Source organism: Numida meleagris, chromosome Z (genome assembly GCF_002078875.1).
Source record: "Numida meleagris isolate 19003 breed g44 Domestic line chromosome Z, NumMel1.0, whole genome shotgun sequence".
Taxonomy (NCBI): Eukaryota; Metazoa; Chordata; class Aves; order Galliformes; family Numididae; genus Numida; species Numida meleagris.
The window spans coordinates 57,272,595-57,294,342 of record NC_034438.1 but is presented as its reverse complement, the minus strand read 5'-3'; the positions used below and the strand labels follow the sequence as shown (position 1 = coordinate 57,294,342).

At 36.5% G+C, this 21,748-nt stretch overlaps 1 protein-coding gene across 7 annotated transcripts in view; it reads right to left on the bottom strand.

Moving 5' to 3' along the window:
- MCTP1 (multiple C2 and transmembrane domain containing 1) overlaps positions 1-21,748 on the bottom strand; it is a 228,381-nt gene that overhangs the window by 143,004 nt on the left and 63,629 nt on the right. For 6 of the 7 annotated variants that reach the window (XM_021380048.1, XM_021380050.1, XM_021380054.1 and 3 more), the window contains 4 exons: positions 9,192-9,334; positions 7,704-7,783; positions 6,999-7,107; positions 442-480 (listed from right to left, as the gene is read on the bottom strand). In XM_021380048.1, the coding sequence (XP_021235723.1) occupies positions 442-480; positions 6,999-7,107; positions 7,704-7,783; positions 9,192-9,334 (371 nt within the window). The remainder of the gene's footprint in view (positions 1-441; positions 481-6,998; positions 7,108-7,703; positions 7,784-9,191; positions 9,335-21,748) is intronic. The other variant, XM_021380049.1, reaches the window with a different exon arrangement.

The window sequence follows — 21,748 nt, the reverse complement described above, 5'->3', positions numbered from 1 at the left end:
GTCTACCTCTGAGAATCATCACTCTGAAATCTTTCACAAAAGAATTCTAGACAGTAGCAGTAATAAGTAATGGGAAAATGAAAGTTACCCTTTAGCACGAATTCCTTTTTAACATCAGCGAGTGTCACAGAAATCGATTATACAATGAGATACTAAAACTGTCAAAAAAGAGTTAGGACACCTTTACCATTTATTACCTGACATTATTAGATAACATCAAGATAGGCTGAAATGCTACAACAAACTTGAATGGTGTAATGATTACATTAAAAGCTCAGGTGTTTCATGATTTGGATTTGACAAAATATGAACAGTTTCATTAAAACACAACTGGAAAGATAATAAATCTTGTGCCACAAGATTTCAGTCTCAGAGTCAGGTTTGGTAAAACATAAAAGTTCTTCTACAGGAAATGCCGGAAGACCACATGCTAAAAGTTACCTTACTCGATCTTTTCCAACTCTTCCTCATTAGCATTGTCTGAAAATAAAATAGAGCATTTTAATTACCTTTTCTCTGAAATACAGAAAAGGAGGCTAGCTGTCTCCAATGGGACAATCCACATTTAATGACCATTATCACTGAAGCAGCAACACATAGACTGCAGCAACAACTACACAAGACTGAAATAAATCCAGACAACTAGAAGCACTGCAGCACTGTTCAGACCCAGGCATACTTCTCTGGGTGCTATGAACTTCATATTATTGGAGACAATGAGTAACATGAAATTGATCTAAAAAAAAATAAAAGATAAGCAAAGAAAAAAAAAAAGGTGCCATTATTTACACTGACTTCAATTTTACTGATCCCAGAATTTGTTGGTTTTTTTTTTAATATTAGTACATTCCAACTCTTCAGAACATTACTGCCTAGCTCAGAGCTGTAGCTGCATAAAGATAAACCTTACATACGGATCCTTGGGCAACATGCAACTATTACAAAATAAGATTACCATTGCTATTTAATTTAATGGCAGTAAAAAATTGCTCAGTTGTTTGATAATTACATGCATGAGCTAAAATGAAATATATGGGCTAGAAATAAAGTTCAGACCTTGACTCAAAAAAAAAACCAAAACAACAACAACAAAACCCACAACAAGACACAGTAGCCATATCCCATAACCTAAATAATCTCTGAAACATTGGTTTGCTAGAGATAATACTTTAACATGCTGGGAAGCAGTGCCCAGAGACACATATTCTTAATTGGTAAATAAAATCGCTCAAGATGGATGTGGACAATTTACCTGTGAGCACAACTGTTGCTTAAAGCAGTTCTATGGAAATACTGAGAAATTAATCTATGCAATTTAACATTTCTCATTTTATGTTTTCACTGTGCAAGAATAATTCAAAGGCCATTAATTTTTGTTGAAGCTTTCTTCAGTACTATATACATATATATATATATATATTTCACTATTACAAAAATATTTTTTTTCCAGACTGAAATAAATTTTGAAATGTTCACATTCTACTTGGTAAAAGTATTGTGTGGGGAAAAAACAAGACTGTGGTTTTCCTACTTTTAAAATATCCATAATTTGGTTCAAATAGGTACCGCATGTTGGGAGACGAATAACACCTGGCTGGTGAGGGAAATTTTTAAGTTGTTATGGACGGATAAAGCTAAACAGCTTTGTCATTATGTTAGTAACACCACAGTACTGGTAAATATGCATAAATATCTGAACTTTAAAAAAGCTGGAGAAAGCCACTTGGCCCATCTTTATGGACAGAGTAAGAGAGGCATGTGGGAACCAAGCAGCTCAAGGCCAAGGCACTTCATGGATAAAGGCACTACCACTGCATCATCCTGGATGTTTGCATGTAGAGCACATACCTAGTTTTGAACCAGGCTGGGAGTAGGGAAGACAATCTAGTCCAATTATCTCAATCAGCCATATACATAACACTGTTTTAGCTTCAAGGAGTTAAGTTCCTGTAGTAACTACAGAAACAGGACTACTTGTTGAGTGCACTTGCACTGTAACCAGCTGTAGCAAGATAAGCCGTAACCACCTTTAGCAGCCATGAAAGCAAATAAATAGCACAGGGCAAACTGTGATGGATGAACTACACAGAACTATTTCATACGAAAATATTCCACGCCTCAGTTTACTTCTGTCATTCTTTTTTCTGTGACAGTATTACACCTTGACAAAGTTAAAAATAACATATGAGTTTGCACTATACGATTTAAGACAGCAAGCAAATTGAAAGCATACTAATGTTGTCAATGTTTTTGTTGATTAAAAAAGCAAAAAGTATTTAGCATCACTTGGGGTTAATTATCTAAGAAAAAATAACACTGTAATTTTAATCTCAGATCCAAGTAACACTCACATGTTTCCTTTTTCCCATGTTCTATGCTACTCAAGCCATTGGTAGCTGTAGAATAGTAGTGCCCAAGCACTACTGCCCCTGACATGATTAGCCACCAACTTTCAATTCCCAGTAGCCAAGAGCTGACTTTAAGACATGGGTTAGAAGGGACTGTTCTCAAGAGTAAATGGGAGCCATGCAGCTCCAACAAGTTCACACTCACTGTGCAAGATCTGTGGTGATGAAATCTGGGCACTCAGCTCTGCTACAGAAAGATCCAGACACACTCACATGCACTATAAGCACCAATGGTTACAACATTGAGCGTGGAATCTGCATACACCACACACATTTTTAACTGGCATGCATACAACTACATATACCACACAGGCATGCATAAAGTACATCTATTCGAAGATAAATATTAAAATATTATTACTGGAATTACAGAAACAAAATAAACTTCATTTGAATATGTCTAAGAAAAACTGTAAGTCATTACTTTTTAAATTTTCATTCTTTAAAATGAGAAATTAAGGAAAAAATAATGTTGTCTACATCATAAACATTTTTTACAAGTTAGAAGGGTTTTTTTTGTTGGAGAGCTCAAGTTTGAACATGTTTTTATATACACATACTTTTCAAGTACTTTTATATTTTGTCCTCTTTGGTTACACTCGATTACTAAACTCTCTGTTCTATCAAAGCAAAATAACTGAAAGAACTATATTAACCTAACACAAAGAAAATGCACATGAATTACTGGAACTACTGCTCCTGCAACTCAGTTTTTTTAGTTAAAAAAAAAAAAAAAAGAATCACTTTTCACAAATACTAAAAACATTCTTATTTCTCAAATGTATACCAATCATTCATTCATCATTTTTGATTCCCAATTTAAGAATGCTCATAACTCAGAATAAATCTGACTTTTTATTTCAACAATACTTAAAAGAATAGACTTTACTAGTGTATGTTGTTTGAATCATTAGATTACTATTTAAGACGTTAACATTTTTATGCTGTCAGAAAAAGCAGTAGGTCACAAAAAGGCAAAGATCCATTCAAGATTTGCTAAAATGTTCATTTATTCATTTGCATTCTTTTCCTAAGGAAATATACTGTAAAAATCAAATAATATGTTCTTATTTATGAGAAAAGCATACAGAATCTCCTTTAAAATGAAACAGTGTCTAATGTTCTTCTCCTGGAAGCACACAAACTGTCAACTACTTAAGCTTTGTTTCTCACAGTATACCAGGATTCAGTGATAAATCAGCTCTTCTAATTCATAATACAATTTTATGTAGTTAAATACACATATGGAAACGTTACTGTTCTTAATTTTTATCTGGATCTAAAGATGTAATTTTTCTTTGTCTTAGGAAATGGGATCTTTTAGCTATATACTGTAGAGAATATTGTATTAATCTGCATACTGAAAATTTGCATTTATCAGAATTTCTTTCAAAAAGAAGGAAAAGAATTTTCATGTGTGGACAAAATCTTTTTTAGATTTCTTTACACATCTCAAGGCTTCACAAAAGATAGTTCTATCCAAAACCAATATCAACTAGTATTCTTCTACAGTAACTGTTCCTTTTTAAAATCACTACTAATAATATCTCTCTCACACAGACAGGAAGCAATACACAATAATGCTCCCGATTTTGTACCACCAGTCCAATGAACTTCCAACTGGAACATCTTATCAACCAGTACAGGTGCTAAAAGAGTAAATATATCCTATTCAGCATGGCAGGATGAATCTTATAACCTATGCATATGATACAACTGTGCTATGCTGATAAAATACTTTGCTAGAAAGAATTCTGTCTATCCTCTATCTAGCTACAAATATTGTCAATAGACTCACTCTTTATCTACACCTGTATACCTGACCTCCAAAACACTCTCAGTTCCTCCATTTCAGGTAGATGAACCATCTTTTTGGAAAGTCTAATCTGCATAAAAAAATTTTCATTTTACATCATCAGTACATCAAAACAGCAAGTTTCGTTTAAATGGCTGAGGTATGGATTATGATTAGTATGATTACAGAGCTGCCAAAATACAGGATCGGACACTTTTATACCATAGCTGTATGGAAAGGCTGATATACATTTTGTTGAAGCTATCCTTTCTCTCTCCCCCTAAACAGTGTTAAGAAGTATTTGTAATTTAAGTACATGGAACTTAAAGTGTATGAAATTTAACTGCTAGCTGTTAATCTCTGAATTCCTCAGCTTCACAATTTAACTACTGTATACCATTTACATAATGTTTAACTGCTTGCACATTTTGTCAACAAGTCAACAAATAAAATTTATTCTGATGAAAAAATACTTCTGAAAAACAGTTTATATAGGGATATAAAATCAATATGATTCATGAAAATCAGTAATGACTTACAAAAAATGTATGTGGTATGAATATACTCTCTATGCTGCAGTCATGAAAGTTGATATAAAGGTCCTCACTTTTTTTAAAATATACATATTTCAACAGGTACTATTTGAATTATTACCTACATTTAGATAAATAGAAGGGAAGCAGTAATTGTTCAAACAGAATGCTACATAGACTGGAAAGTTACGAGTTACTTTAATTGCAGAGTACACTTCTGTAACAGACAAGAATTTGCCTTTATCCTCTACCATAACATTTGATAATTTATTGATCTCAGCAATAAATAATTCAATAAAAAATATCCTAATTATTAGAAGATATTTTGTAAACAATCAAAGATGACAGTTTGAGTGATATATGTTGTAATTTCTCTACTCCCTAGAGAGCAAGTAAAATCTAATAAATAAGTACGTGCGGTAACCAAGTAAAAGATAACTGTACCTTGTATCATTAAATGTGTAACACACCCATACATCAATTCAGTATTAATTTTATAGGTCATCTTCCCTTCAATGTGATACAAATTCTCTAATTTTACTACAGCTTTGATGGGACTGGTCTGAGATTCATATCTTGGGAAGAGTGATTACTAATAGTAAATAGAAAACTTAAGATTAAGAATCTTGGGTCTTTTCAGAATAAACGACTATACAAAAACAGGTTGAATAAAAAGCAAAAATGGTCACTTACGCTAAACTAAGAGGATTAAGTTATTAAATAGAAAGGTAATAATGAAATGTCTAACAGCACAAATCCAATTCTTTCTATCATTACTACCAGCCAAGTGTGAAGAGTTGCTGTTCAGGAAGTCTGTGGCAAATTCATTTACTAATTCTCTGAAAAAATGCCCATAAGAAAGACACATTACAATGTTTTAATTTCACTTTTCAACTGTGATTTTCTTGAGTTCCCTTTGTAAAACATGTAACACTTTAACATTGAAAGGTACAGTAGCCTTTTCTAACTGTATGGTGAAAAATGGAAACAAACTTACTTTCCTTCTGTGCTGCACAACCTAGGATTGTGGCACAATAATGCTAAAGTCACTTGTAACAACAGGGCTACTACCAGCTGACTTAGAAATGCAGGTTTTACCCAAAGACACAGTTTAAGTGATAATCACTTGTGTTGCAAGTTTGCAAGGACCTGCTCTGAGTTGCCAGCACAAAGGTATCACTTAAAAAAAATAATACACAATTTAAATAAACTTCCTGTAGATTATAATCACTTCCCATTATTTTGCTAAGTTCTAAGAGAATGTTGTAAAGGAAATAAACAGATGAGAAATCTGTTTTAAAAACTCTCCATCTTTGTCATACTAATTATCAAACAACTAGTTCGTATTACTGAGTTACTATACAACTTAGAGCTCAAAGAAAAGTGGAAAAAGAACAATATCACGAACCACCAATATCTTCTAGGTATGTAACAGCCACAGTAGCGTTGTTTATCTTTGCACAATCATATACGCTCTTACAAATATATACTTCATCATACCCCTGTTTATAGAACAGATAATGAATTCAAATGGAAAATTTTATCAAATTCTTTTTTTTCACCTCCCAATGCAACAGGAATCCACATTATCGCGCCACCTCTGAGCAAGATTTCATGTCTCATATTTCTACTGCAAATGGACTATTACAACTCAAGTCAAAAGTCAACAGATGAAAAACCTGTAAAACATACATAAACTGCAGAGAGAAGTTGTCACAACTAACAGGATCCGTATTTAAAACCACAAAGCATTCTCACTAAGAATTACGCAGCTTAGAAAACTAAGATTGATGAAGGAATTACAATAAACATAGAAAAACAGACTATTTTTCAATTGAAAACTATTTATAAAATTTAAAACAATCAATTCTAAATGCCAAAAATCAGAAATGCTACTTTTCCTCAAATTTCTTTCTTTTCAGAGAGGAACAGTATTTAAATATTCTTGTCTGGAGATGGCAGCACTAGGTTCAAAATTCTTCTCCAGTGGTTTACCGGTCTTATCTCACGTTAATCAACATCATCCCTCTGCAGTTGACTTTGACAACCTGCAAACTGTTTATATTCTATCTGGATAATACTCTACTTTCTGAGAGAGGATCCAACGCAGATGAAGTATGCTTAACTATAACAGAAACACTGCTCAGCGTTATCCTATGCACTGAAAAAAATCAAATTAATCTCATGATATATATTTCTCGTGCTTTAAGTCATCCAATTGTAGATAACAAGAGTGATGACATATTAAAATCTTAAAATTACCACTTCTCGCTGTTCTTCTCTAGGAGCCAACAGAACTGATAATAATATATTTCCCAAATCATGGTCAGGGTAATGAGGATCCTTCAGGCTCAAGGTAACATCTGTTTGCCTAGGAGACAAAAACATGTGCGTTTGTTTTGATTTCAGGCTCTCAGATAATTAAATTTCTGAATCACAACAATTAAAGAAATCTGCATTTATATGAAGCTACTTGAAAATAATGTGACAAATTTAGTTTATTTATACCTTTAAGTATTTCAGTCTAAACAGTCATGAGTAAACACTAAATACCGTTTCTCCATGTTAAGTACTTAAACACACTCAAGTAACTAAACCTGCGCTGTAACGGTAATTGATTAAAAAAAACATAAGAAAAATAAACATAAACAGAAGGTAGTAGAACTGTAAACGAAGACAATATAAAAACAAGAATACTATATAAAAATAAGAATGTAATATAAAAACAAGAATAAAGTGATTATAAAAGTTATATTTTTATAGATGCTACAACAAATGTTCTGTATGATGTTAATATATGTATTAATAGTCACATTACAGTAATTCCCTGAAACTGTTTAACCGCTGCCAGTTTTATACGAGGTAGGTTTACATTATTGTTTTTCAGCATCATGTTCTATTTGCAGCTCCACAAACACCCAACTGGCAAACCTAAGGAATTATGCCATAGACTTATTTGTGCCATACCTGTTTAATTCTAATGATGCAAGATTCAAAAACGCTGAACCAATGAAGTCATCTTGAAGTCCAAAGTCATAATCAAAAACCTAAGATGCACACAGGATAAAAACATTTTACAGCATCAGAAACCTTTTTTTGAAATGTTCTTGCTTCATTTTCTGGAAAACACTTTTCCAAAGTTAAGCCACATGTTTCCCAGATGGACAAGAAGTAACTGAAAGTATCATTAAACTCTTCAGACATGAAACTGCTTATTTAGAAGTTTGAACGGATAATGTAAAGACACAATGGTATACCAGTACCAGACTGTGCACGTGAACTAATTCAGTATTTTTATAAATATATACACTAAAAGAGGAAGATCAAAAAAATTAAAGCAAGGAGAATCACTGACTTGCTAGACATGAATTATCATCCTTACAAATTTTATAAAACATAAACAGAGGAGAGTGAGATGACTGTGAAAAGTGAGTTATTAACAGCACTTGAATCAGTATGAGGTATGATAAAATGCTATCAGTCTGGGTTTTGGAAGTTTTTAGGTTTTAGAAATACTGTAAGGTGATGACTTAATAGATGTGCAAGGCAACAGTGACACTTTTTACTCCACTAGAAGGATGCAGCCTGCTAACTTTCTGTCTAAAAGAGAATGCACCTGGACAAGTTTACTGAAATCCAAATGGATTGGGCCTTCTCAATTCCAATTCTTCGATTTGATGTATATACTTCAACTACTGCATTACAAAAACCCTTTCACTAGGAGTTGAAGCTGCTTATCTTCTACAAATTCCTTAATATGGACTGGGTTTAGACAGAAATAATGTTACCAAAATCCTATACTCCAGTGGCTACAAGCACAAAGGACTGAATACATAAGTATTTGTGTCTAAGTCAATCAAATGCATCGATCTACCTGGGCGGCTACTGTCATACTTTCTCTCTCTTGTTTTCACTGTAATGTGAAGAAAAATAAACGATAAAATCTCAGTTCTTCTTGCAAAACAGAATTGTATTTTCTCCCTACAAATTACCAAAAAGAAAATGTCCAGTGGACATACTTGGCTGAGTTTGTATACCTTAGCCAGGTCTTAGAATGTGAGCACAAATACTGGAATATTTTGATGCTGTTTTCATAGGACATACCTGCACAGATGGACATTACACATGCTAATACATCCTTCCTAGAAAAAACAAAATACATACTCCTATTCCCTTGTCACCTTACTGTAGAGTTGCTATTTGATTTAAATCAAAGCAGGTAGCTAGGTTTCTTTTAAATGTTCCATTTAAAATCTGCTTCTTTCTTCTACAGTGCTTGGCATGTGTTCATTCCTTATGAATTCCTAACGGTAATAAGGGCAGGAAAGGACCAATGTAGAATTATAATTCACTTTATGCTTTTCTAATAACAATATACTTTGCATGTAAAAATATAAATTCTGTCAATAATTCTATGGTTGTAATTTGTCTGACATACATAAGACACTGTCTCACCTTTATATATAAGGGTTCTCTTGGGTTATCTATAAGAATGCAAGCTTTTTCTTCCCATACAGGATTGAGGTTCTTGTGTATTGTTTTACTTCTAAACACTTCTTTGCCTCCAAGTTTGAACTTGACGTATGGATCACTGGTTCCTGTTGATGAAACGCACGCTGTTAATTATGTCTTTTTAATTCAATTCAGATACTAATATAGTTTGTATTGATAGTTATATTAAAAGCATCGGCTTGGAAAATAATTACTTTTTTATTGCCACAATCTAATTTTACAGTGGCAGTGCTCAGCTAATTTGCAGTGTTGATAATGAGAGGGTGCTTACGTTACCTTCTGTTGTCTGCAATCCAAACTCAAAGTCACACATGAACTGCTGGCTATTCCAGTGTACTTTTTGGTTAATAAAATCATGACCTTATTAGGACTATGATTTCATCTTAATACAATCACAAAAATTACATTATAAAATTACATTACATCTTTAAAAATGCATGGGCAGATGTTAGGAATGAACCTGGCTCCACTGGCATCACAAGTGTAACACTTCACTGACTTTATTGTGTCCAGGATTCCCTCTTTCATGACAGTCAAGATGAGCAATTAACTCTAATGTCAGTCCACAAAGTTCACAGAAGTCACGTAATTGCAGGTGTGCACAGGCATAAACTCCCTGATACAAGTAGGGAACAGTTAACAATGAGCAAACAGGTAACTCCATAGAGAATATGGAAAACTGAAATAAAGATGTACAAAATGTGATTAACAGAGATTGGATGAGATGTGGGTGTAAAGTGTCAGAACAGATGACTCAGAAGGAAGACTATACAAGTGGGATGTGTTGAGGCCATAGAGATGCCCCTCAATGAGGGCTGCAGGAGGAACTGCAGTCCTTGTGTTTGCCCTATGGGGCATTTCAGGAAGCATATGGGAAATAGTGTGTGGATGGATCCAGACCAGAAATGTGACTGATGTGCAGCTGGATGTGCTTTTGCTCCAGGTTAACCATGCTGTAGCTAGCATACAAGCTGTGCTAGCTACAGTCTGAACAAAACACTGGCCTTGACGGCATGCTGAAGGAAGGCAATCAGTCTTTTCCCTGTCCATTTTGATTACTAAAAATATAGCTAAATCATTAAAAGAAAGAACAAAGTTTGACGATTCAAAATAATTACCTTCCCTAAAATGCCAATAGGTAAGATTTTACTTTAATGTAAGTGAAAAACATTTTAATGAAAAATATTCAATGGAGTCCACCCTCATAATTCTGTCAGATCTTTCTCAAACTCACATTCGTGTTCAAATCCATAAAAAAAATGGATTGATTATCTTTTATTTAATTGCACCACGCTCTTCTGAACATGAAGACTGGCCAGACTAGAGCTCTTTGCACTATTTCATGTAGCCACTAGATGTCAGTACTCTTTAGCGAAAATCACATATCCCTTTTAAAAAAAAAAATGGGAAAGTGGGCTCTCACATGTGACAGTTAGGGTCACTCCATTTTTATCATTACTCAGACAGAATTTCAGTGGCATAAAAGTTTAACCTAGCACGATTAACCTGAGTTTTTTCATGTTTGAATTCATACTGCTAAACTTGGAAAATGCTTTGAACACAGACACCAAAAAAATCAACAAGATTAGTACGAGCCCTATATTCCCCACAAGCCATAATTCTCAGAGATCTTCCTCACTGCTGCCCTGAGCTGCTGATTAGCTTTAGGCACTACCTATTGCAAATTTCATAAGACTCTCTTGAAATTTGAAATGGATTTAAAACACTGCTGTGAGATAAATATTTAATAAATATTTTAGTAACCAGATGTCAAACAGTTTAATATTAATTCACTTTTGTGTGTCAAATTTAGTAGCGAAGTATGTCAAACATTATTTACAGTATATTGCAAAACCTCAGGGTTTGTATCTCTGTGTTACGGATGCTTGAAATTTGAGTTGACACTTCTCCACTCTAAAGCCAAGAACTCATTAGATCCATTTAGTTAAAAGCTCCATTGCCATTGCGGAAGTTTTACATTCCTTGATCAGAGACCATTAGGTTTTTTAAAGGTTATATATAAGAAAGACAAAATTAAAAATAAATCAATCTAATCAGGCATGCAACCTTTCACTAGTACCCTGCAGAGTCGGAGAAAACCCTATGGATATCAAACCTTCCTTGGAATACAGTTCTGGACTCCCCAGTTCAAATACAACAGGGACCTCCCAGAATGAGTCCACTGGAAGGCCACAAAGATGATAAAGCACCTGGAGTATGAATATATACCTCCTGTATGAAGAAAGGCTGAATAACCTTGGTCTATTCAGCCTGGGAAAAAGAAGACTGAGGCAGGATCTGATTCATGTTTATAAATACCTAAAGGAAACTGGGAAGCAAACAGATGAGGCCAGGCTATTCTCAGTGGTGTGCAGCAACAGGACAGGGAGTAATGGACAAAACCTGAACATGGGAAGTTCCCTACAGACATGTGGAAGAACTTCTTCACAGTAAGGATGACAGAGCACTGGAACAGGTTGCCCAGAGAGATTGTGGAGTCTCCCTCTGTGGAGATATTCAAGACTCATCTGGATGCCTACCTGTGTGATATAATATAGAGAATCTCCTTTAGCATGGGGGTTGCACTCGATCTCCTGAGGTCCCTTCCAACCCTTGCAATTCTGTGATTCTGTGACAGTGTTTGAACAACACACTTTTGAGCATTAATCTCAGGTGTCAAGATAGTATTCTTTTTTAAACACTCTCCTGCCAAAGAAACAAAGTGTTTTTCTGGAATAGACCTGGAATTTTGTGCTGAACAGCAAGGAACATGAAAGGAGGCACAGCAGAGACCAACACTTGGTCCCCCTCTAACAGGAAGTTCTGCTGAACTGGATCATACCACCTCCTGCAGAGCACCGTGTCACAGGGTCCCAATTTTAACATCTGTTATGATAACTTCAACAATATTTGTTCAGATATACCGTATAATTTCACCATATATATTACGTATTCGCATTAACAGTTTTAATATCATGACATTGATACTACCATATGAATGCAATACTGTGTGCTAATAAAGTTTTTAATACATATTAATATGTAATCTTAATTAACATAAACTGTTCAATTTAAATAAGTATATCTTTGCTCTTCTATTAAAATTATTTTACTTGTGATGTTAACATCACATAAAAACAGTAAAAATCTCAGAAACTTTAGAGTGAGCCTCGAAGAACCTGACATCCTTGTTACTGAAGTCTCATATTTTCCATTGGTTTCCTCGTTACTAAGGTCTAATTGCCCAAATGTTTGTCCTACCTGCGTCAGTTAACATAATTATAAGCCTTCACTCATAAGCTTAAAATCCTTCAGATAAAGCCATTCAGTGAGATAGTGCTATACTTCAGCAGTTCCTGAAGCATCACCATTGACTGTGTAAAGTCTACCACAAGGTGGCAGACTCTCTTTTCCTAACAAGCATCAGCCAAACTGAGACATACACATAAACATGCTGCTGAAGTTGAGCACAGAAGCTCTCCACCATCACAAAGATGGTTAACTGATCTGTGAAACAAATGCTCCTCTAGATCCATGTGTCCAACTCACTAACACTTACAGGGTCAAACATCTTTCTTGTGGAGATATTTCCCAGGATGGATTTGAAAGTTTAAGATTCAGATTAGATCCTGGAAATAAAGAAGACAAAAACATTTTGCAGGATAAATATTCAAAATGTTTTTTTGCAAAAAAATACTACATTGCTTTCCAGAAAGAACTACGGGAGTGAAAACAGGAGCTAAAATTCAGCAAAAGCAAATTTGGCCACAATAATAATTTTTAAAAGATCTATCTGATGGAAGGAGATTCTCAGTGCATTCTATGAATACACCTGATTGTTTCCTGAAGCTTTCTAACAGGCTTTTCAACGTATGTCCCCTTGTTGATCAGACTCTGTTCCTTAATGAAATCCTATTTAATATAATGGGATGAACTGCTCATCAAAGAAAATTCAGCAACGTACAGAGGGCTAAATGGAACCATAGGACCAAGCAACTGCTGCAACTGAGAAAGACTGAGGCAAAGGTCTCCAGATTTCCCTACAGTATTTCTGCATTTGACTCATTGTGAGCCAAAGTCAAACATTCGGCATATCTAAAAAACCTTAGCTGAAAATCCAGTGATAGCATGTGGGAACCAGACACTGAAAGCCTAAAGGTAAATTTTAAGTTCTCACACTACAACCAGAAAACTGATTATGGTAGTACATAAGAAAAATTAAAATGGCATGTTCAGCTGCCATTTCATCTACAGATGTTTTAAACTTCATCTATAAAGAAGAAAAAAGAAAACATTTCAGAAAAATGGTGAGCCACTAGTAACCATTTCTATCCAACAAGCTAATTAAGTGATTTAATTAAAATCATTTAACTACTGCACGCATTCATTATTCCACTACTGCTTTTCACTTACAGTCCAGAACAACTTTCAGAACAAAACAGGGAGCCACATTCAAGCCTAGTCTTGAAGGTACAAGTGACTGTGCCAAAAGCTTTCACTTCCAATTCAGATTTTCATTAACACAATTTAAAATCTAGTTGTTGGGTTTTTTTTTTTTTGTTTGTTTGTTTGAGAATATTAATAAAGTTAAATTTCTCCTGGGAAATACCCTTTTTCCAACTGTTGAGAAATCAAGAAAAACAGTATTATTCTCCACTCCCTACAGCTTCAGTCATAAAAGAAAAGCAAATATGACGGTGAGCCATAAAGACCTGCTTTTATTTAACACAATTTCCACAGCAATGTATTTTCTACAGAGGTACTAAGGCTAAGCAGTAACATTAGAAAAGTTTAGTCCCCTCCAGTTCCTAATACAAGTCACAAGTCTTCTTTAGATTACAGAACACAGAATCACAGAATCACCAAGACTGGAAAAGACCTTCAAGATCATCCAGTCCAGCTCTCCACCTACCACCAGTATTTCCCCACTAAACCATGTTCAGTAGTACAACATCCAAACATGAGGACTCCCGGTTCTCGTGGGGAACTTCAACTTCCCAGACATCTGCTGGAATTATAATGCAGCAGAAAGGGAACAGTCCCAGAGGTTCCTGGAGTTTGTGGGAGATAACTTCCTGACACAGATGGTGAGGCACCCTCCCTACCAGTGTCCTAAACAGTTCAAAGTCCGACCTCAGGAACTCCAAACTAGCAGTTTTGCTGCCTCTCCCCCTCCCCACACTCCCCCACCTCCTGACTTCACAAAGAATCGAGAACCCATTTTGTGGTCACTGTTCAAGACAACTCCCAACCTCCACATCTCCCATCAGTCTCTGTTTGTGAACAGCAGGTCTAGCAGGACACCTCCCCTGGTAGGCTCTCTTACCAGGTGCATCAGGAAGTTATCTTCCATACACTCTAGAAACCTGCTAGACTGCTGCTTCTGCACTGTTTTGTATTTCCAGCATATATCAGGGAAGTTGAAGTCCCCCATGAGAACAAGGGCTGGCAATTGCACAACTTCTGCCAGCTGTTCTAGAATCCAGAATAGAATCTCATCTGTCTCTTCATCCTGGTTAGGCAGTCTATAATAGGCCCCCATATTGATAATGTCCACCTTGTTGGCCCTGCTCCTGATTCTTACTCATAGAGATTCAACCTTGTCATTCCCAGCCCCAAGCTCTACAACATCAAGCACTCTCTAGCAGAGAGAGTCATGCCACCACCCCTCCTTCCTTGCCTGTCCCTTCTGAAGGCCGACAGCCATCCACTGCAGCACTCTAGTCATAGGAACGATCCCACCATGTTTCCATAATGGCAACTAAGTCATAGTCTGCCTCATGACTGGTCACCAGCTGGATTTAACTCCATTCAACACCACTCTCTAGGCTCGACACTCCAGCCAGTTCTTTACCCAGCAAAGAGCATACCTGTCCAAGCCACGGGCTGCCACTGTGGGACAATGTCAAAGGCTTTGCTGAAGTCTAGGTAGACTACAACAACAGCCTTTCCTGCATCCACCAGGCAGCTCACCCAAACATAGAAGGAGATCAGGATTTATTATTCATATCCAACAGAATGCACACCTAGGCCCCATCCACCATACTGATTTGAAAAGATGGAAGCTTTAAAGAATATTCATGGGAAATCACAGTAAATAAATGGGCTTTGTTTGCGTAAAACATATATAACAACTATTGTAGTCACAAGCAAAAGATAAAGCAAGAAATAGCCAACAAATATGGTAAAAAAAATTCATCACTGCAAGAAAATGGTAATGTACACATTTCTATAAGCAAAAATAACATCAAAGTGCATTCTTAATTTATGCTTAGAGCTATAATTTAACCTCAGATGTGTTTCTATTACTCTTCCATTTCAATCTCAATCTTGGGATTGCTTTGTTTGATCTACAGTTTTTAAGGAAAAAAAGCAAACAGCTAAAGTTATGACACTAGAGTCTCTAAGTCATGACAGGGTTCTCACACCTGTTGGGATGACCTTCATGGCAATGATTCCTGAAAGTCAACCTGTTCCAAAAAAAAGAACCTATACTGATCATAAAAGGCAAACCTTTATTGTGAAAGGTTTTGCCTCTTCCTTAATCTCAGTTGTATTTCACTAGATTTTTACTTATATCTGATCACCAAATCAGCATTATGCAAATAAATCTATTATAGAAAATCTACTCTTACATCCTGATGTATAATTTACATGATAGTAACTTCATACAAGTACAGAGATGTGCAACAACTTCAATTTCATAATTCTTGAGAAGCTTACTTATTAGTACAAGAATTCGGTTTTGATTCATCCAATGAAGTGTTCTTTCACTGATACCTGGGCCTTTCTTTTTCACTCCAACTCCATCCATACTCATTCCCTTCTTAACAAAGTTCCTTAGCGTCAAGTTATTTTCTTACAATCAAGTAAGATGAAAAAGTGGAAGGATGGTTCTCAAGTATGTGTCAATTGAATATATCAAGCAGAATGTGTGGCAGTTTCAAGTATTTTACACATCTTGTATTTCAAAACTGCAATAAGTAAAGTCTCATTAAAAGAAACACAAAGCATATGTCTGCTAGGAAGTACTGGGAGTCCAATATTAAAGCTAGGAAATATTTTTACCACAAATTATTTTCCATTAATTTAACAAACAGAAATTTGGTTTGTTCACTCATACTAGTGCTTACACTAAAAACGAGAGCTTTCCCATAAATAATCCTAGTTTCAGTCCTTCCGTTCACGTAACAAAGAATCACCTCCCTAATTCATGTAAAGAGAACAGTAGCTAATTTAAAGAACACTTATGGAATATTAATATCTTAAGAATGAAAATGCCAATTACAAATTCACAGTGAGTACACGAGTGCTACAGGATGTAGAGATCCTCTACTCAAAAGTCAAAAGGGAATACAAAACATTAATTATTCAGTGTCCATTAAAAAATTATTGGTTAAAACAATCACAGCTTTTAATCTTTCTTTCTAAGACTCATTTCTGCCAATGAAAAAGGCAGCTAAAGATTTCAATGAGGCCAAAATAAGCATCCTTATTTAAGAAATACACTCTTAAACAAATAACCAATTACAAAATCATAGTAACATTTAGGTTAGAAAACACCTCCGAGATCATCAAGGCCAACCATTAATGCTTATGAAACAGAAGGAGCATTTACAGAAATACAATATGTGAAACTTGTCTTAAAACATTTTAATTTACTAGTTCAAAAACATTAATGTTTTTCATTACTTTTTTAAGGTCATCTGAAAAAAAAATCAACAGACACAACAGCGCTGTGCTAACAAAGTAACACTTCCAATTCTCCTTTAGACACACTAAGCCCGTAAGTGTTCGATTTCTTCTAATGACTTAATTAACAGATCAGATTGTCTCTGAATCCTCAGAGAACAATGTTCTGGAAGTCCTAAGCCAAGCTGATGCTATCAATGGTCTGTAATTTACCTGCACTGCTAACAACAGGCTTCACGAGGATTTCAATTTCTGTGATACTGGAACTGCTCAAGCACTGCATCACCTCCCCTGCCAGCTGGCAACCTGTTCTAAGCAATCTGCTTTTTTGATTTGGAATAAATTCCACTGCAGTCATCCACTCAGGAACTTCACTCAACTTTCAAAACATGTTTCCGCAATTACTACAGCAGTACAGTGGTACAGTATTTAAACTATGCCACTTCAGTAACACACAAGAGCTGCTCCAAAAGTAACACCACTAGTTACAGGCCTCCAACTAGACTCCGTGCAGCTGATGACAACGCTTTGAGCTCGGCCATTCAGCCAGTTCTCAATCAACTTCACTATCCACTCATCTATCCCACACTTTCTAGTCTTCATTACAAGGATATCATGGGAGACACTGTCAAATGCCTTGCTGAAGTCAAGGTACACAACATCCACTGCTCTCCCCTTATGTACCCAGCCAGTCATGACATCACAGAAAGCTACCAGGTTGGTCAAACATGATTTTCCCTTGATGAATCCATGCTGATTATGGCTGATAACCTCTTCCAATTGCTTGGACATGACATCCCGAACAAGTTGTTCCATCACCTATCCAAGAACAGAGATGAGGACGACTGGCCTGTAGTTTCCTGGATCATCCTCCCTGCTCTTCTTCAAGACTGGTGCAACGCTGGCTATCCTCCAGACTTCAGGCAGCTCTCCTGTTCTCCAAAACCTTTCACAGATGACAGAGTGCTTTGGCAATCACTTCTGCCAGCTCCCTCAGCACATATGGGTGCATCCGATCAGGACACATTGATTTTGTCTAGATGATATCTGATCAGATCCTCCTTGACCAAGGGGAAGACTTCCATTCTCCAGACTCTCTCTCTTATATCAAGGGTCTGGAATTCTCAGGGGCAGTCACAGTAGTAAAGACTGAAGCAAAGAGACGGTTTAGTATCTCCGCCTTCTCAGTACCTCCTGTTACCAGGGCACCCACCTCATTCAGTAGCAGACCCATATTTTCCCTAATCCTCCTTTTACTACTGGCATACTTGAAAAAGCCTTTCTTGTTATCCTTGACCTCCTTTTCCAGATTCCATTCCAAATGGGTCTTAGCCTTCCTTGTTGCAACCCTGCAGGCCCTGACAACGTATTCATATTCTTCCCAAGCTGACAGGCCCTTTTTCCACATTTCACAGACCTTCTCCTTCCCTTTGAATTTATCCATGATCTCCTTGCTTACCCATGCACGTCTCCTGCCACCTTTCCCTGATTTCTTACTCTTAGGGATTTACTCACTGACTTACTCACTGAACACCTCCATTCATTCAATGGTAAAAGAGATGTTTCCAGGTATAAAAATATTTTTCCCCTCTTATTAATATTCATATGTTCTTTGAAAACAAAAGCTGTTCATACAGGGAGAATACAAGATGGACTGCTTTCTTCACATCTGGGAACACAAGAGTATGGCATTCTTTTGAAACAAGCACAGTGACCACTTGCTGCAATGGTCAGGCTGAGGGAGAAACTCAGATAGAGATACCACAGAGCAGGATGTCATGGGTGAAAGCGTGCCCAGCTTGATGAAATTTTTGAGCAGGTGGCCAGGTTATGAGACGAAATAATGTTAAGTATCCATCAGTCAGAGCGAGAGACTGACACTGGTGTGGTCATCATGGTATCTTGGAGTGACACTGTCAGAATGACAGCCCTGTATGAAGACTCTGAAAGGGGAAGAAGCTAAGCAAGCTTCCAACCCTGAGGAGATAGACAGCAAAAACAAACAGGATGAGGGAGACTGGACCCTCATCTCTCCTTGGAGCAGGAGGAGCTTCCCCCTTGCTTCCAAAGTCCCCAAAAGCAACAGATACAAAGCTCTGGGAATGGAAAGAGAAGAAGGTGTGGATAATGGTTCAGACCTGGAAAAGGACAACCACATTAAAATGCTCCACTGAAGACTCAAGTCAGAACCGGTGCTTCTAAACGGCAAAGGCTCTTAATAGTTGCAAACGTTGAGATGAGGGGCACTGAGGCACTCCGCTGGAATGGGCTGCCCAGGGAGGTGGTGGAGTCACCGTCCCTGGAGGTGTTCAAGAAACGTTTAGATACAGCGTTGAGAGACATGGTTTAGTGGGGTTATTGGTGGTAGGTGGATGGTTGGACTAGGTGATCTTGTAGGTCTTTTCCAACCTAGCTAATTTTATGATTCTATGATTAAAGGAGGAGAACATGCAGGGATAGTTAAAAAATGAAAGAGATTAGGTTGTAGAAGTATTTTGTCTTATTTACCAAGGTAGGTCTGAAAATTCCCATTTTTTTCATACAGTTATAACACAACTATTTAATAATCAGTTAACACTATAGGAATTTTTTTCTAACAATTCCTCTTTGTTGTATTGATGTGTACAGGTAAGCTAATTCAAAAACATTCTCAATCAGTAGTTAAGGAGAGTACCAACCAAGTGATCACAGTAGTGTTAGCTAACAGTATACCAGCACAGTTTTGCAAACAAATTTAAACATCAATTATGCTCTTTCTCATGCCCTATCACGAGCTCAGTTGGAAATGCACAGAAGATTAACAGTACCTTAAATAGGAAAAAGCCTGATGGCTTCATATCCTGGAAAATAAATTTTCAGAGGACCAGAATCCTCTGTATCTCAACTTATGTCACACTTTAAGTTATATCGTCTCAAGTTATAGTACCCGCTGCAACATTTCAGATCACTTCTGAGAGTTTACAGTGTACACTGCATGAGTACCTCAGTTTCATTAGAATTCCTTTGCATTCTCTACTCCTATTCTTCTATGACCTGCAATTAAAATGTAAGAAATATGACCCGAAGTTACCTCAGCACAACTATTTATGAGTGCTCAGTGATCAACCAGTTTTTTAACTGTAAAACTCAACACCTCAAATGGCCTTTTCTAGAAATAGTGAGCAATCTATTGAGAGTGTTCCTCCAAAGACATTAAGGAAATTTTTACTATTTTCTTTCTATGGCAGTTTAATAGGATTCTAATATGTTGTATATACTATTTTATACACAAGACTTGTAGAAGAGTAAGTTCTGGTACACTCAAATTCATTAAGATGTTACTATCAACTTCAACTGAGGTGGGATTTATTGTCAAAATCAGAAATAAGTTATTCTAAAATATGGAATGAACGTAAAATGTACACGAAGTCTGCTGTTCCTCATGTTACATTGTCATTTAGTGGCTTGTGATGTACAAATCTGCAATAAACCTATTTAGCCCACAGTTTACCTTAAATACAACTTCACCTTCACAGTGTATGAATTTACCCAGTGTGCTTTTCAAATCCAGGTGCCTAAAAGCAAATGACCAAGATATGCTTGAAAAAAATCAAATATAAAGTAATTAGTAATTTCCTGAGTACATTTGTATATAACCACACAGTCATATCAATAAATTTTTCTGTATAATCCATGTAACTCTCATAAATAAAATTCCATTTGAGGATTTTTAAACTTTTTACTGTATTAAATAGCGTGCTACCCAGAGATGTAGATTCTGGCTCAGAGCATTCTGAGGCTCCAGAAACTCAGTATTTTATTTGGATGCCTAATTATTAGGGTTGTGAGGAAGTTGGTAGCCTTCAGGCTGTGGTGGTTGAAAAATGCCTTTACTCACCAGTTTCTGTTCAAGGTGGCACAGAGCCAGCACTGACAGACAGCCTCTGTCAAAGCTAGCCATGAGAAAATTCACAGCAACTGTTGTCTTCAGAGGTACTAGGACTGTTTGTTTTGGAACTACAGAAAATTTCACAGTAAAATCCCATGGTATGGGCAGCTAGTACATGTTCTCAAATTATTAAATAATTCCACAAATTCATTTGAGGCATGAACTAGACTTGGACAGTCCATCTTCCTATTGCAAAAGACAGCCCTTTAAAGTCGTGTGGAAATTGCATTCAGCAATCCTTTCATAAAACTCCCATGTAGTACCCTTAGATATTTCCATCCTCTTGTTATAGAGTAATGTGGGGAAAAATAAAAACCACAGTGCATTAAGAGCAGCACAGGTCTGATGTACATAAACACAAGGGAGAAAAAGAGATCATTATGCTGAAAATGAGGGACTGACTTATTTTCAACTCACCACACAAAGGGGAGAACTTGTTCCAAAGTTTTCAGTGGGACAGTAGGTAAACGTCAACCAGTGAAGACCTCCTGCACAGCATAAGAATTCCAGACTGTGATAGAAATGGAAAGTCACATGCTTTCTGCTTGGAGACTTAAGCAGTTTGCTGGATAGAGGGGAGCAAGTGCAGTGAGGTACCAGTCAGTGAGAGCAGGCACCACACCAGACAGATCGGAAGCAACTAAAGCAGAAGAGTGAATCCACCCTTCAGTGACCTTTGGCACCTTCTGCTCAGAAGGACAAAACTGTATGTAGCATGTGAGAATAGTGCCCAGCCCCTCTGGGTATTCTGTTCCCATTTCTCAAATCTGCACTTCACTCTTTCCTCCTTGCTCTTTACTCATCAAAAAAGGCCAATTACTTGTCAGCCGGCATCAGGCATGAGCCACGGCTGCTGCCAAGCAGCAGGAGGTGAGGCATG